The sequence below is a fragment of the Perna viridis genome, chromosome 8 (assembly GCF_037379345.1).
Source record: "Perna viridis isolate PV_CMFRI_1.1 ecotype Kerala chromosome 8, ASM3737934v1, whole genome shotgun sequence".
NCBI classification, from domain to species: domain Eukaryota; kingdom Metazoa; phylum Mollusca; class Bivalvia; order Mytilida; family Mytilidae; genus Perna; species Perna viridis.
In genome coordinates this window covers 1,979,733-1,992,782 of record NC_142452.1, presented here as the reverse complement: position 1 = coordinate 1,992,782, position 13,050 = coordinate 1,979,733, and the positions used below count along the sequence as shown (strand labels likewise).

General features: G+C 35.5%; 1 protein-coding gene across 3 annotated transcripts in view; it reads left to right on the top strand.

Annotated features, from left to right (window-relative positions):
* Positions 1-12,589, top strand: part of LOC148608907 (uncharacterized) — a 29,086-nt gene extending 16,497 nt beyond the window's left edge. For 2 of the 3 annotated variants that reach the window (XM_088541979.1, XM_088541978.1), the window contains 5 exons: positions 4,520-4,597; positions 5,760-5,887; positions 6,291-6,407; positions 7,666-7,776; positions 8,182-12,589. In XM_088541979.1, coding sequence (XP_088398105.1) covers positions 4,520-4,597; positions 5,760-5,887; positions 6,291-6,407; positions 7,666-7,776; positions 8,182-8,272 — 525 coding nt within the window. In that variant the 3' untranslated portion in view covers positions 8,273-12,589. Of the gene's footprint in view, positions 1-4,519; positions 4,598-5,759; positions 5,888-6,290; positions 6,408-7,665; positions 7,777-8,181 lie in introns of those variants that run through there. The other variant, XR_015914695.1, reaches the window with a different exon arrangement.
* Positions 12,590-13,050: the final 461 nt, after the last annotated feature.

Genomic DNA, 13,050 nt, shown 5'->3' with positions numbered 1-13,050 from the left:
TGACATTAAACTTTGGCTGTTTTAAAGTCTGTTTTCGGTTGGCTTATATTTACGTTTTTTTAATCAAAGCAAACAGTTGATACATCACTTGATTAAAAATTACATTCAACACTGACATACATGACAACTTGAAATGAATTATAATAAATTTTACTCCATTAAAAATTGTTCACATTTTTATTGTTAGTTTACTGTTCATCAATATTTTGAAATACATTTGAATACTTAAATTACTTATAAAAGAAATAAAGGTAATTTTATGTTTGACTTTATCACGCATTTTCTATAGTAACAAAAACTTTAAGTACAACTAGTTTTTCACCAGAGTGTTTTCATTTGAACTTAGAAAATTACATTTCATAAAATACTAAGATTTCCTTTAGGTAATTATGTAGAATTTCTAAATGTTATCTCCAAATAAGTATATTGCATTCACACAGTCATGCAGTCTTAAACTATTAATTCATTTTGACATGACTGCCAAACAAGTAAACATTATTTCAATCATGAATAGCAGTAGCAGATTTCCTGAAAGGGATTATGATTTTCTGGGTATGTTAATGACTAGCCAGGGCTATTGATGGCACTATGTCTAGTTACCCCATCGATGACTAGCCAGGGCTATTGATGGCACTATGTCTAGTTACCCTGTTGATGACAAGCCAGGGCTATTGATGGCACTCTGTCAAGTTGCCCCATGATGACTATCCAGGGCTATTGATGGGACTATGTATAGTTACCCCGTCGATGACTAGAGCCAGGGCTATTGATGGCACTATGTCTAGTTGCCCCATGTTGACTAGCCAGGGCTATTGATGGCACTATGTATAGTTACCCCTTGATGACTAGCCAGGGCTATTGATGGCACTATGTATAGTTACCCCATGATGAGTAGCTCGGGCTATTGATGGCACTATGTCTAGTTACCCCGTAGATGACTAGCCAGGGCTATTGATGGCACTATGTCTAGTTACCCAGTCGATGACTAGCGAGGGCTATTGATGGCACTATGTCTAGTTACCCCATCGATGACTAGCCAGGGCTATTGATGGCACTATGTCTAGTTACCCAGTCGATGACTAGCCAGGGCTATTGATGGCACTATGTCTAGTTGCCCCGTCGATGACTAGCCAGAGCTATTGATGGCACTATGTCTAGTTACCCCGTCGATGACTAGCCAGGGCTATTGATGGCACTATGTCTAGTTACCCTGTTGATGACTAGCCAGGGCTATTGATGGCACTATGTATAGTTACCCCATGATGACTAGCCAGGGCTATTGATGGCACTATGTATAGTTACCCCATGATGACTAGCCAGGGCTATTGATGGCACTATATCTAGTTGCCCCTTTGATGACTAGCCAGGGCTATTGATGGCACTATGTATAGTTACCCAGTCGATGACTAGCCAGGGCTATTGATGGCACTATGTCTAGTTACCCCGTCGATGACTAGCCAGGGCTATTGATGGCACTATGTCTAGTTACCCCGTCGATGACTAGCCAGGGCTATTGATGGCACTATGTCTAGTTACCCGGTAGATGACTAGCCAGGGCTATTGATGGCACTATGTCTAGTTACCCCGTTGATGACTAGCCAGGGCTATTGATGGCACTATGTATAGTTACCCCATGATGAGTAGCCCGGGCTATTGATGGCACTATGTCTAGTTACCCCGTTGATGACTAGCCAGGGCTATTGATGGCACTATGTCTAGTTGCCCCATAATGACTAGCCAGGGCTATTGATGGCACTATGTCTAGTTGCCCCATGACTACAGCCAGGGCTATTGATGGCACTATGTCTAGTTACCCCTCGATGACTAGCCAGGGCTATTGATGGCACTATGTCTAGTTACCATGTTGATGACTAGCCAGGGCTGTTGATGGCACTATGTCTAGTTACCCCTTGATGACTAGCCAGGGCTATTGATGGCACTATGTCTAGTTACCCCATGATGACTAGCCAGGGCTATTGATGGCACTATGTCTAGTTACCCCGTCGATGACTAGCCAGGGCTATTGATGGCACTATGTATAGTTACCCCATGATGACTAGCCAGGGCTATTGATGGCACTATGTCTAGTTACCCCGTTGATGACTAGCCAGGGCTATTGATGGCACTATGTCTAGTTACCCCATGATGACTAGCCAGGGCTATTGATGGCACTATGTCTAGTTACCCCGTCGATGACTAGCCAGGGCTATTGATGGCACTATGTCTAGTTACCCTGTTGATGACTAGCCAGGGCTATTGATGGCACTATGTATAGTTACCCCATGATGACTAGCCAGGGCTATTGATGGCACTATGTATAGTTACCCCGTTGATGACTAGCCAGGGCTATTGATGGCACTCTTTCTAGTTACCCTGTTGATGACTAGCCAGGGCTATTGATGGCACTATGTCTAGTTACCCCGTCGATGACTAGCCAGGGCTATTGATGGCACTATGTATAGTTACCCCATGATGACTAGCCAGGGCTATTGATGGCACTATGTATAGTTACCCCGTCGATGACTAGCCAGGGCTATTGATGGCACTCTTTCTAGTTACCCTGTTGATGACTAGCCAGGGCTATTGATGGCACTATGTCTAGTTACCATGTTGATGACTAGCCAGGGCTGTTGATGGCACTATGTCTAGTTACCCCTTGATGACTAGCCAGGGCTATTGATGGCACTATGTCTAGTTACCCCATGATGACTAGCCAGGGCTATTGATGGCACTATGTCTAGTTACCCCTTGATGACTAGCCAGGGCTATTGATGGCACCATGTATAGTTACCCCAGGATGACTAGCCAGGGCTATTGATGGCACTATGTCTAGTTACCCCGTTGATGACTAGCCAGGGCTATTGATGGCACTCTTTCTAGTTACCCTGTTGATGACTAGCCAGGGCTATTGATGGCACTATGTCTAGTTACCCCGTCGATGACTAGCCAGGGCTATTGATGGCACTATGTATAGTTACCCCATGATGACTAGCCAGGGCTATTGATGGCACTATGTCTAGTTACCCCGTTGATGACTAGCCAGGGCTATTGATGGCACTATGTCTAGTTACCCCATGATGACTAGCCAGGGCTATTGATGGCACTATGTCTAGTTACCCCGTCGATGACTAGCCAGGGCTATTGATGGCACTATGTCTAGTTACCCTGTTGATGACTAGCCAGGGCTATTGATGGCACTATGTATAGTTACCCCATGATGACTAGCCAGGGCTATTGATGGCACTATGTATAGTTACCCCGTTGATGACTAGCCAGGGCTATTGATGGCACTCTTTCTAGTTACCCTGTTGATGACTAGCCAGGGCTATTGATGGCACTATGTCTAGTTACCCCGTCGATGACTAGCCAGGGCTATTGATGGCACTATGTATAGTTACCCCATGATGACTAGCCAGGGCTATTGATGGCACTATGTATAGTTACCCCGTTGATGACTAGCCAGGGCTATTGATGGCACTCTTTCTAGTTACCCTGTTGATGACTAGCCAGGGCTATTGATGGCACTATGTCTAGTTACCATGTTGATGACTAGCCAGGGCTGTTGATGGCACTATGTCTAGTTACCCCTTGATGACTAGCCAGGGCTATTGATGGCACTATGTCTAGTTACCCCATGATGACTAGCCAGGGCTATTGATGGCACTATATCTAGTTGCCCCTTCGATGACTAGCCAGGGCTATTGATGGCACTATGTATAGTTACCCCATGATGACTAGCCAGGGCTATTGATGGCACTATGTATAGTTACCCCGTCGATGACTAGCCAGTGCTATTGATGGCACTATGTCTAGTTACCCCGTAGATGACTAGCCAGGGCTATTGATGGCACTATGTCTAGTTACCCCGTTGATGACTAGCCAGGGCTATTGATGGCACTATGTATAGTTACCCCATGATGACTAGCCAGGGCTATTGATGGCACTATGTCTAGTTACCCCGTTGATGACTAGACAGGGCTATTGATGGCACTATGTCTAGTTACCCCGTTGATGACTAGCCAGTGCTATTGATGGCACTATGTCTAGTTACCCCGTTGATGACTAGCCAGGGCTATTGATGGCACTCTGTCTAGTTACCCCGTCGATGACTAGCCAGGGCTATTGATAGCACTATGTCTAGTTACCACGTCGATGACTAGCCAGGGCTATTGATGGCACTATGTCTAGTTACCCCATGATGACTAGCCAGGGCTATTGATGGCACTATGTCTAGTTACCCAGTTGATGACTAGCCAGGGCTATTGATGGCACTATGTCTAGTTACCCCGTTGATGACTAGCCAGGGCTATTGATGGCACTGTATCTAGTTGCCCTTTTTCTAACTGTACCCATGTTTTGTTTTTTAGATGTTAAAATAATGTTTATGTTAAAGTTTTTGCATATTTGACACAGTATATAAGTACTTTGTTCAGATCTATATCATGAATCCTTGGATAATATGAAAAGTTAACCTATTATAATTATTTAAGATAAACGTTCAATTTGTTTTGTTTTTCAGCTGAAGGATTCCTGTATATCTCAGCTGTCTGCCAGTCTCGGAAGGATTGAATGTTTAGATTTGAGAGGAGTAAAAAATGTGAGTGTTTTTGTCTGCTTATTATAACAATAGACCAACTTTTGAATGTTTGGAATTTAGAAATGTTTGCTTCTAGAGATAAGATTAAATTCAGGGCTTTGCGGCCAAACATCTATCCCATTCCCAACTTGAAATAAAGTCTTAAGTTAAGTGACAAATATTTTAATGGGTTGGAGCAATGAAAAATAGTAGTCTATTAAAATATTAGACTGCAAAATCTGAAGTAAATCAGTGATCAAAAGAGCAAATCATTTGTTATCTTAATTTCCAAGAGTTGTAATTAAAAATGGGAGTAAGATGTTTGATTTATCCGTTTTATGACATTGTTTTACGATGATATATTCAAAAGATTCTGAAATGAATTTACAATATGTAGCCATATCACTTAGTAAATATTAGTTGAAAAAGTTGGAAAAAGTATGTAAATAATGGATCAAAGTCCATTGAACTCAAAAAGTTTGGGTTCAAAAATATCTTCTTAATGGAAAATGAGTATGGTTTTGATAAAGTTGTGTTAGTGCGATGAGGATTTGTATGGTAAGGGAGATCATTTTTACAGACCAGCAAGTGGATAACATTACAATAGAAAGAAAAATAGCTCTGTGAAAAAGGAAAGAATAAATAGTAGAAACAAGCCTTTATTTCTCAACATTTTTTTCCCAAATGACCATGTTTGCGATAGAAAATTCCCAATTTCATGGGCTATGGTTTTATTTGAAAAAAAATGTTTAAAAAGCCCTGAAATTTCAGATTAGTTTTGAAATACCAGCCGAACATTCTGTTGTATATAAACTATTTAAACTGTGTTGAATTACAATTATTTTGAACATTACAGGTCAGCATGTAAATCATTCATCCTTAAGTATGGGAATGGGTTGTATTGTAGATTGTAGAATTTTGTCATTATAAGACTTCATGTATTTTAGACAAGGACAATATTTATTTTCATTTTCTCAATTGGTGTGGTAAAATCAATTAGAAATCATATTCAGGTTTCTGAATGTCACATACCTTTGTACCTTGTAAAGTAAGTTGAAGCTTTTCAAGTGTTATTCACATTGGAATTCCAAATGTAAAAATAGATTCTGAATAAGACATAGTGTAATATGATGCATGAGTTAGTGATGATTTCAATATACAGTCATTTACTTGTGTTTTATAGATAAAAGATAACTGTATAAGATATGTTGTAAAGAACTGTCCAAGATTGAAGACAATAGTGATGGCCAACTGTCCTAATATCAGTGATGTGGCTTTGCTTGAGATCTCTACATATCTCAGTGATATCAGGTGAGATATCTCATTTAAATTTAAAAAAATGATAATTTTTATCAGATAGATGGACAGACTCACAATAAGACAGACAGAATGACAGATTTTCAATCATGCTTGAACTAAAGACTTACAATACAATTTTCAGTTCTTAATTTTTCTGTCAAGTGTACCATAAAAACCTCTTTCTTATGTAAAAACAAGGTTTCATGCCAGGAACACCTAGGTCCTTTGCTGAAGTTTTGTATTTTTGGATTTTTCTATTGGAATTTATTAAAGTTAAGGGACTTACACAACTGGTGGACATGTTGCAATGTGTAGCTGGGGTTGAAGTCCAGCTTTATTAATGTATTAATGGTTAAAAATTCCAGGAATGAGAACAATGTTGATTTTGATATTACTTATTTACTTTTTCTTTAAGAGTGATAGATGTCTGTGGCTGCAGAAACATTACTGATAACAGTATAAGAGCTTTGTCAAACAACTGCCAAAACTTACGGAATATAGATATCAGTTCAACTGGGTGTACACATCGTAGGTAAGTGTCAAACAACTGCCAAAACTTACGGATTATAGGTATCCGTTCAACTCGGTGTATACATCGTAGGTAAGTGTCAAACAACTGCCAAAACGTACGGAATATAGATATCTGTTCAATTGGATGTAGGTATCCGTTCAACTGAGTGTACACATCTTAGGTAAGTGTCAAATAACTGCCAAAACTTACGGAATATAGATATCAGTTCAACTGGGTGTACACATCGTAGGTAAGTGTCAAACAACTGCCAAAACTTATGGAATATAGATATCTGTTCAATTGGATGTAGGTATCCGTTCAACTGGGTGTACACATCGTTGGTAAGTGTCAAACAACTGCCAAAATTTACGGAATATAGATATCCGTTCAAATGGGTGTACACATCGTAGGTAAGTGTCAAACAATTGCCAAAATTTACGGAATATAGATATCCGTTCAACTGGGTGTACACATCGTAGGTAAGTGTCAAACAACTGCCAAAACTTATGGAATATAGATATCCATTCAAATGTGTGTACACATCGTAGGTAAGTGTCAAACAACTGCCAAAATTTACGGAATATAGATATCCGTTTAACTTGGTGTACACATCTTAGGTAAGTGTCAAACAACTGCCAAAACTTATGGAATATAGATATTCGTTCAAATGGGTGTACACATCGTAGATAAGTGTCAAACAACTGCCAAAAGTTACGGAATATAGATATCCTTTCAACTGGGTGTACACATCATAGGTAAGTGTCAAACAACTGCCAAAACTTACGGAATATAGATATCCGTTCAACTAGGTGTACACATCATAGGTAAGTGTCAAACAACTGCGAAAACTTACGGAATATAGATATCCGTTCAACTGGGTGTAAACATCTTAGGTGAGTGTCAAACAACTGCCAAAACTTACGGAATATAGATATCCGTTCAACTGGGTGTACACATCGTAGGTAAGTGTAAAACAACTGCCAAAACTTATGGAATATAGATATCCGTTCAACTGGGTGTAAACATCTTAGGTAAGTGTCAAACAATTGCTAAAGCATACTGAATATAGATCACTTAAACTGGATGTACACATTGTAGGTAAGTAGTGAACAACTGCCTAAAAGAGAAATTTTCCATTCAATTATATGGTAGAGTTGTCAAATCCACAAATTCAAGAATATGCAAACTAACATTTTTTCCCTAAACCACAAATATTTGTACCCATGAATACTTTCACAGTACATTGCTATGAATTAATCCTGGCTAATTTACATTTCAGTGTATCAATGCTGGCTAATTTTTGTAACCATAGACTAGAGGTTGCTAAGCTGAACTTCCTAGTTGATGTTACAGATACTGTAGTTATTAAACTAGTCAAACATTGTAAAAGGTTGGTAGCAATTATAAAAAGGCCTAAGGTCAAAAGGTCAAACTAGTTGTGTTAAGATGTAAGCAACTATTTCATTTAATGAATGAAAAATGATGAGGAAAAGAGTGATCAATGTTACTAGGCAAATGATGTTTTAACAAGTATAATTTAAAACCATTAAAACATACATATGTACATATTGATTATTTACTGTCTGTGGCATGCATTATGTTTAGGTATGCATTTAAAATGAAGGTTTAGCCAAATCATCAGACTATCCCATCAACCTGTACATTATGTTGAATCATTAGTGTGTGCTAAATGTGTGGAATTTCGAAACTTTTTAAAAAAAAATCTCCATCAGTTGAATAAAATTTGTCTCCAAGGGAAATTTTATTGCACTACAACTATTTTCTTTTATTACAGGTTAAAGCTTCTACACATGTATGGTTGTACCAGTATTAAAGATTTAAAGAAAATTCAAGAATTGAATAAAGATTTAAATGTTGAAATGTGAAGTTGAGAAATCTTGACCTAGCTGTAAGAAGACTCTAGTGTAATATTGTCAATTGTACTTTTGAGATATGACAGTTACATTACTTCTCTTTGTTAGAGTTTCTGTTTTGTTATAAAAAAACAAAACTTGTGGTCTTAACTAATTTCAGTTTTGGCATGAGATTCTGTAGTTAAGATTTTCCTCAAACAAGGATATGAGGTGATTCTCAGTTTTGAGATTTTCTGTGAAACCTGGCCCTAAAAAGAATGACACCAAATATGTTAGGACATATGTACTTCATTAATTTGATCAGTGGCTATTGTTTTTATTTTCCTTTATTCTGTCAGAAATTATACATCTGAACAGATCTATTTGTAAAAAAGGGACAAGATTAGAAATCTGACTGCTTCCTTTCAGAATTCATCAGTGTTAATTGTACTAAAATAGATAAGATGACATTGTTAGAATGTGGGTATCCCAACATTTCATAGTGTTTATATATTAGTCATTTTATTAGTCCTTTATAGCTTTTATATAGATACTTTTTGGAAGTGTGATATTTCTCTGGTGCAAACTACTGATTAAACTATTTGCTTTTTTAAGAATGACTCCTTTAAGTAAGTCACATCCATGTAAAATCAGGCATGAGGTGATAAACTGAAAAAAAAAACCCTACTTTTTATTGCTGAAATACATCCAATACACATAGATACTCATTCTTGGTAATGTTCTTCTTCTTTTCCTAACACTTGGATTTCAGCTTCCTCTGCAAATCTTGTGGTCTTCTGATAGGCATCTGTTGTTCCATACAGCTTCTCCTGTAGTGTTGTTGGTGATGTCCCTCTTTATTGTCTTATTGCACCTGATAATATTTGCATGTCTGTGGATCCTGTTCTTCCTCACCACAGGAACTCATTGGAGATGGTATAATTTTCATCACTCTGTTTAGATATTGGCTTACAAATGTTAATGGTTATAGTTTAAAGACATATAATTTTGTATTCATACAAATTGGTGCATTGCAAATATTAATGATTTAATTTCCTGTCTTTTTGGATGTACAATATACCTTTGTTTCTAAGGATAATGAATGTATTCCAGCAAATAAAAGATTATACATAAGTTTTTTTTAGGATATTGTATCACATATGGACCTACCTAATATTTACATGGTTTTGTACTTAATTGATTATTCAGTAAACTTGATTGTGTACTGTAATTGATTAATTGTTAAGTTATATTTTTGTATCTTATTATTGTTATAGTGTTTAGAATAAGATTTTTTGGCGTTTTTTTTTTCATCTTTTTTCATGAATGGATTTTGTAGATACTTCCCCCAATGAATGGACTTCGTAGTTACTGTTCCCCCAACGAATGGACTTCATAGTTATTTTTCCCCCAAATGAATTGACTTTGTAGTTATTTTTTATTCTTGAATCCAACTTACTATGATTTTTTTCTGTCCATTGATATTTTGACTACTAAGTAAATTATTGAATTGGCAAAATCTGTATTTTATTCACTGATATATATAGACTGGTAATACATTTTCAAATTGTCAAAAATTAAAAGTTAGAATGCTCTATCATACATGTATGTTGCATTGAAATAGTTTACTGACATGTACAAGTCAATGTCAATCAATATGTCAGATGTTCCTCTGAAGATTTAAACAGAAAATACAGTGCTCTTGAATTTTAATATTTCTGCTTTGGTATAAAAATAAAGTTTCCCCACAAAAGAAATTTCCAGGTCAAACTTAGATTAAGTTCCTTTGATCACATCCCACTTTTTGATGTTGTTTTTATACATGTTCGTTAAGTTGTCAAAATTCATTGAAATTATCATTTTCCTTTTTTTATATTAGAAGCATTATAAAAAATGATTTTCAATTTTGATAGGCATGGTATAAATGTTTATTATTTGGTAGAATGCTTTTTGTCAGTTGAGTTATTTTACAGCTCAGATTTGAACAGAAGTCAAATGCCAAGACTTTATACAATGACTACTATTATATGGTGTTAATTACAATGATTTTGTATGTATGTAGTACTGTGCAATAACTGCTTATTTGTTCTTTAGTCATTAGAATGGCATTTATTTGTAAACCAGTATTGTCTCAAATGGAATATGCAACTTTCTTCATTGTATATATCAATGTGTGTGGTTTCTAATGTAAATGGAACCTATTTTGTGATCAAATCATTTGCTCAATTGTAAAATATAGAATATAAAACCCCAGAGGCCAAAGGTATCAGGTAGACAAGAATAGCCAGTTTAAGTTATTGTTTTAGAAAGAGAGCTTAGTCTAGTTAGAATTACATGAATTTTGATTTGTTCAGTTCAACTAGGTAGAATTAAATTTAATTTTCTCCAGGAATTTTGACTTATGAAGGAGTTGAGTGATGCAGAAAAAATATTACAAGCCAAACCATATTCCTGAGGGAACCTTGGATTGATGAAACTTTGGAGTTTTTGTTGGAAGTAAAAAGGCTTGAAATTTGATCATTTCTGTTAAATTTTGCCATAAACCGGTAGACTAATATATTTAAATCTCTGTAGAAAACATCATTTTGATCCGATATGTTTTTACTGGTACATTTAAGAAGAAGGCCCAAATAACCTAAACTAAAACTACAAAAATTAAATAAAATACAATGGGACAGTGGATAATTCTTGAAAAAAAAACAAAAAAAAAAACAGAGGTTTATAGTATTAAAAGGACAATGGTTTTATATGTAGAAACAAAAAAGGTTGTTTATGGAGTAGATGTTTATATGTAATCTGAAAGATTTTTCTAGTTTCATTTTACTCTTGCTATTTATAGCTTTTTGTTTACTGGTTTTATTTTTAGTTTCACTGTAAGATACAAATAACATGTATTTAGTGTAATTATGAAAATAATTTTTGTTTGCCAGTAGAAGTTGCTGCTTTTATAAGACATCATTTACTTGGCTTTGCTTTAAATAGTGATAAAGGTTGTAGATGTCAGAGCAGAGATCATTTCAGAAACACATTTTTGTTCTGATCTTTACTCCCTCAAATACTTTTTCTCATGAGAGGATCAGGGGCATTTAGTTATCTAATGTCTGTCTGTCTGTTGTTTTTAGTTTCTAGATGAAAATAAAAGAACTGCTTTACCAAAGTCTTTTGGCCCATAAAATAGAATTCACCTAGAATTTTTAAAATTCAACAGCGATATATGAACCTCAGGTCATCTTCTTCAGTTTATTTCAGTTCAGAGCAACCTCATTGGATTTTCTAGGTTCACTTATTTCATATATTGCTGATTTTATTTAACTGCAGCATAAATTTTAATTGTGTTGCATGAAAAAAATTGCTTATTAATTAAGACTGCCATTAATGTTACCAAAAATGATTTACAATCACACAATTATTATTTATGAAAATATTAAATGAAAAAAGTCTAGGCACATTAGTTTTTGGAAGATGTCTGACTGAAACATACTTGTGACATACATATGGAACCCATCAAAATATTTTATGGTGGGTTATTTTGGCAGGTGTAAAATTGGGTTATTTTGAGGCAAAAAGGTGTGTGAAAATAAAAAAAAAAAATTTTCTGAGGTTCATTACTTAGTGCACCAATTAGAATCCGCCAAAATTAGACACTCCTAAATTTTTGGCACAACTTTTTACCTCTAAATTGCAAAATTTCCTTATACAGTATATGAAAAATTATGTTTTACCAGAAATTTTTTGTATGAAATTTAAATCATTTCAATGAGTAACTTGCTAATAAAGTTCCAGAAATGTTTAGTTTTACACCAGTAAGACTTAGTTTGCATTGAACAGCTGTGATACACATATATTTTTTTTTGTTTATTTATTTGTAAGTATTTGTTAAGTTTGAATTTGGAAAGATTTTATTTCAAATCAAAAAGACTGTTAAATTTTGTGTGGTTACATTTGTATATAAAAGGAAACTTTATTAACCTTGTTGACATGCTGGTATTAAAATTTTTACAGGTTTGCAAAATAAGTTTTTATAGATCTGCAGAAGTCTTTATAAATCATGTATCCTTTTGTTGGAAATTTTAGTGTTGTTTCCATTTGTTTAAAACATTGAATGAAATATGTCCAGTCATGAAGATGATTAAATTCTATTTCTTTTGAAGTGAAAAACTATTATTTTTTTTTCTATTAACACATGTACAAAAGACATTGAAATAGAATTCAAATGCTGTCATATCATGTTTGTCACTGTTTCTCAGACATGCTTTGCAATACAGTAGATTAGTAGTGATTGCTTTATTTTGTTTACAACTTTTGTACACCTCTACAATAACGTGTTCAGTTATTAAACTGGGAATATTATGGGTGTTTTCTGTCTCTTTAAAATTTGGCATTTTACACAGGTTAATGCTCTAAGTTGTCTCTCTAGTTTCCAAAATAGGGAGGTAGCAAACTAATGGTGTTATGCCAATAAAAGATATCTTTTGATTTTAGGGGAGTGGCATATGTCAGGTCTGGCCCCATGAATCTTTGCATGTAAACAATATAAATACAACTAGCAATTAATGTTAAAACTAACCAGGACTGACAAGGGTACACAATGGAAGGAATCCAGTTGACATTAAAACTAACCAGGACTGACAAGGGTATACATTGGAAGGAATCCTAATAGTAGATTCAACACAGATCTGTTTATAATACTTTAAGACCAACCTTCCTTTTAGTCATAACTTATGAAGATGAGTCATAAAATCTTGAACTTTGTATCATTTTAACATTGGTATTATGGAGACATTCACTATCGGTTGAGCCTAATTTGCAGT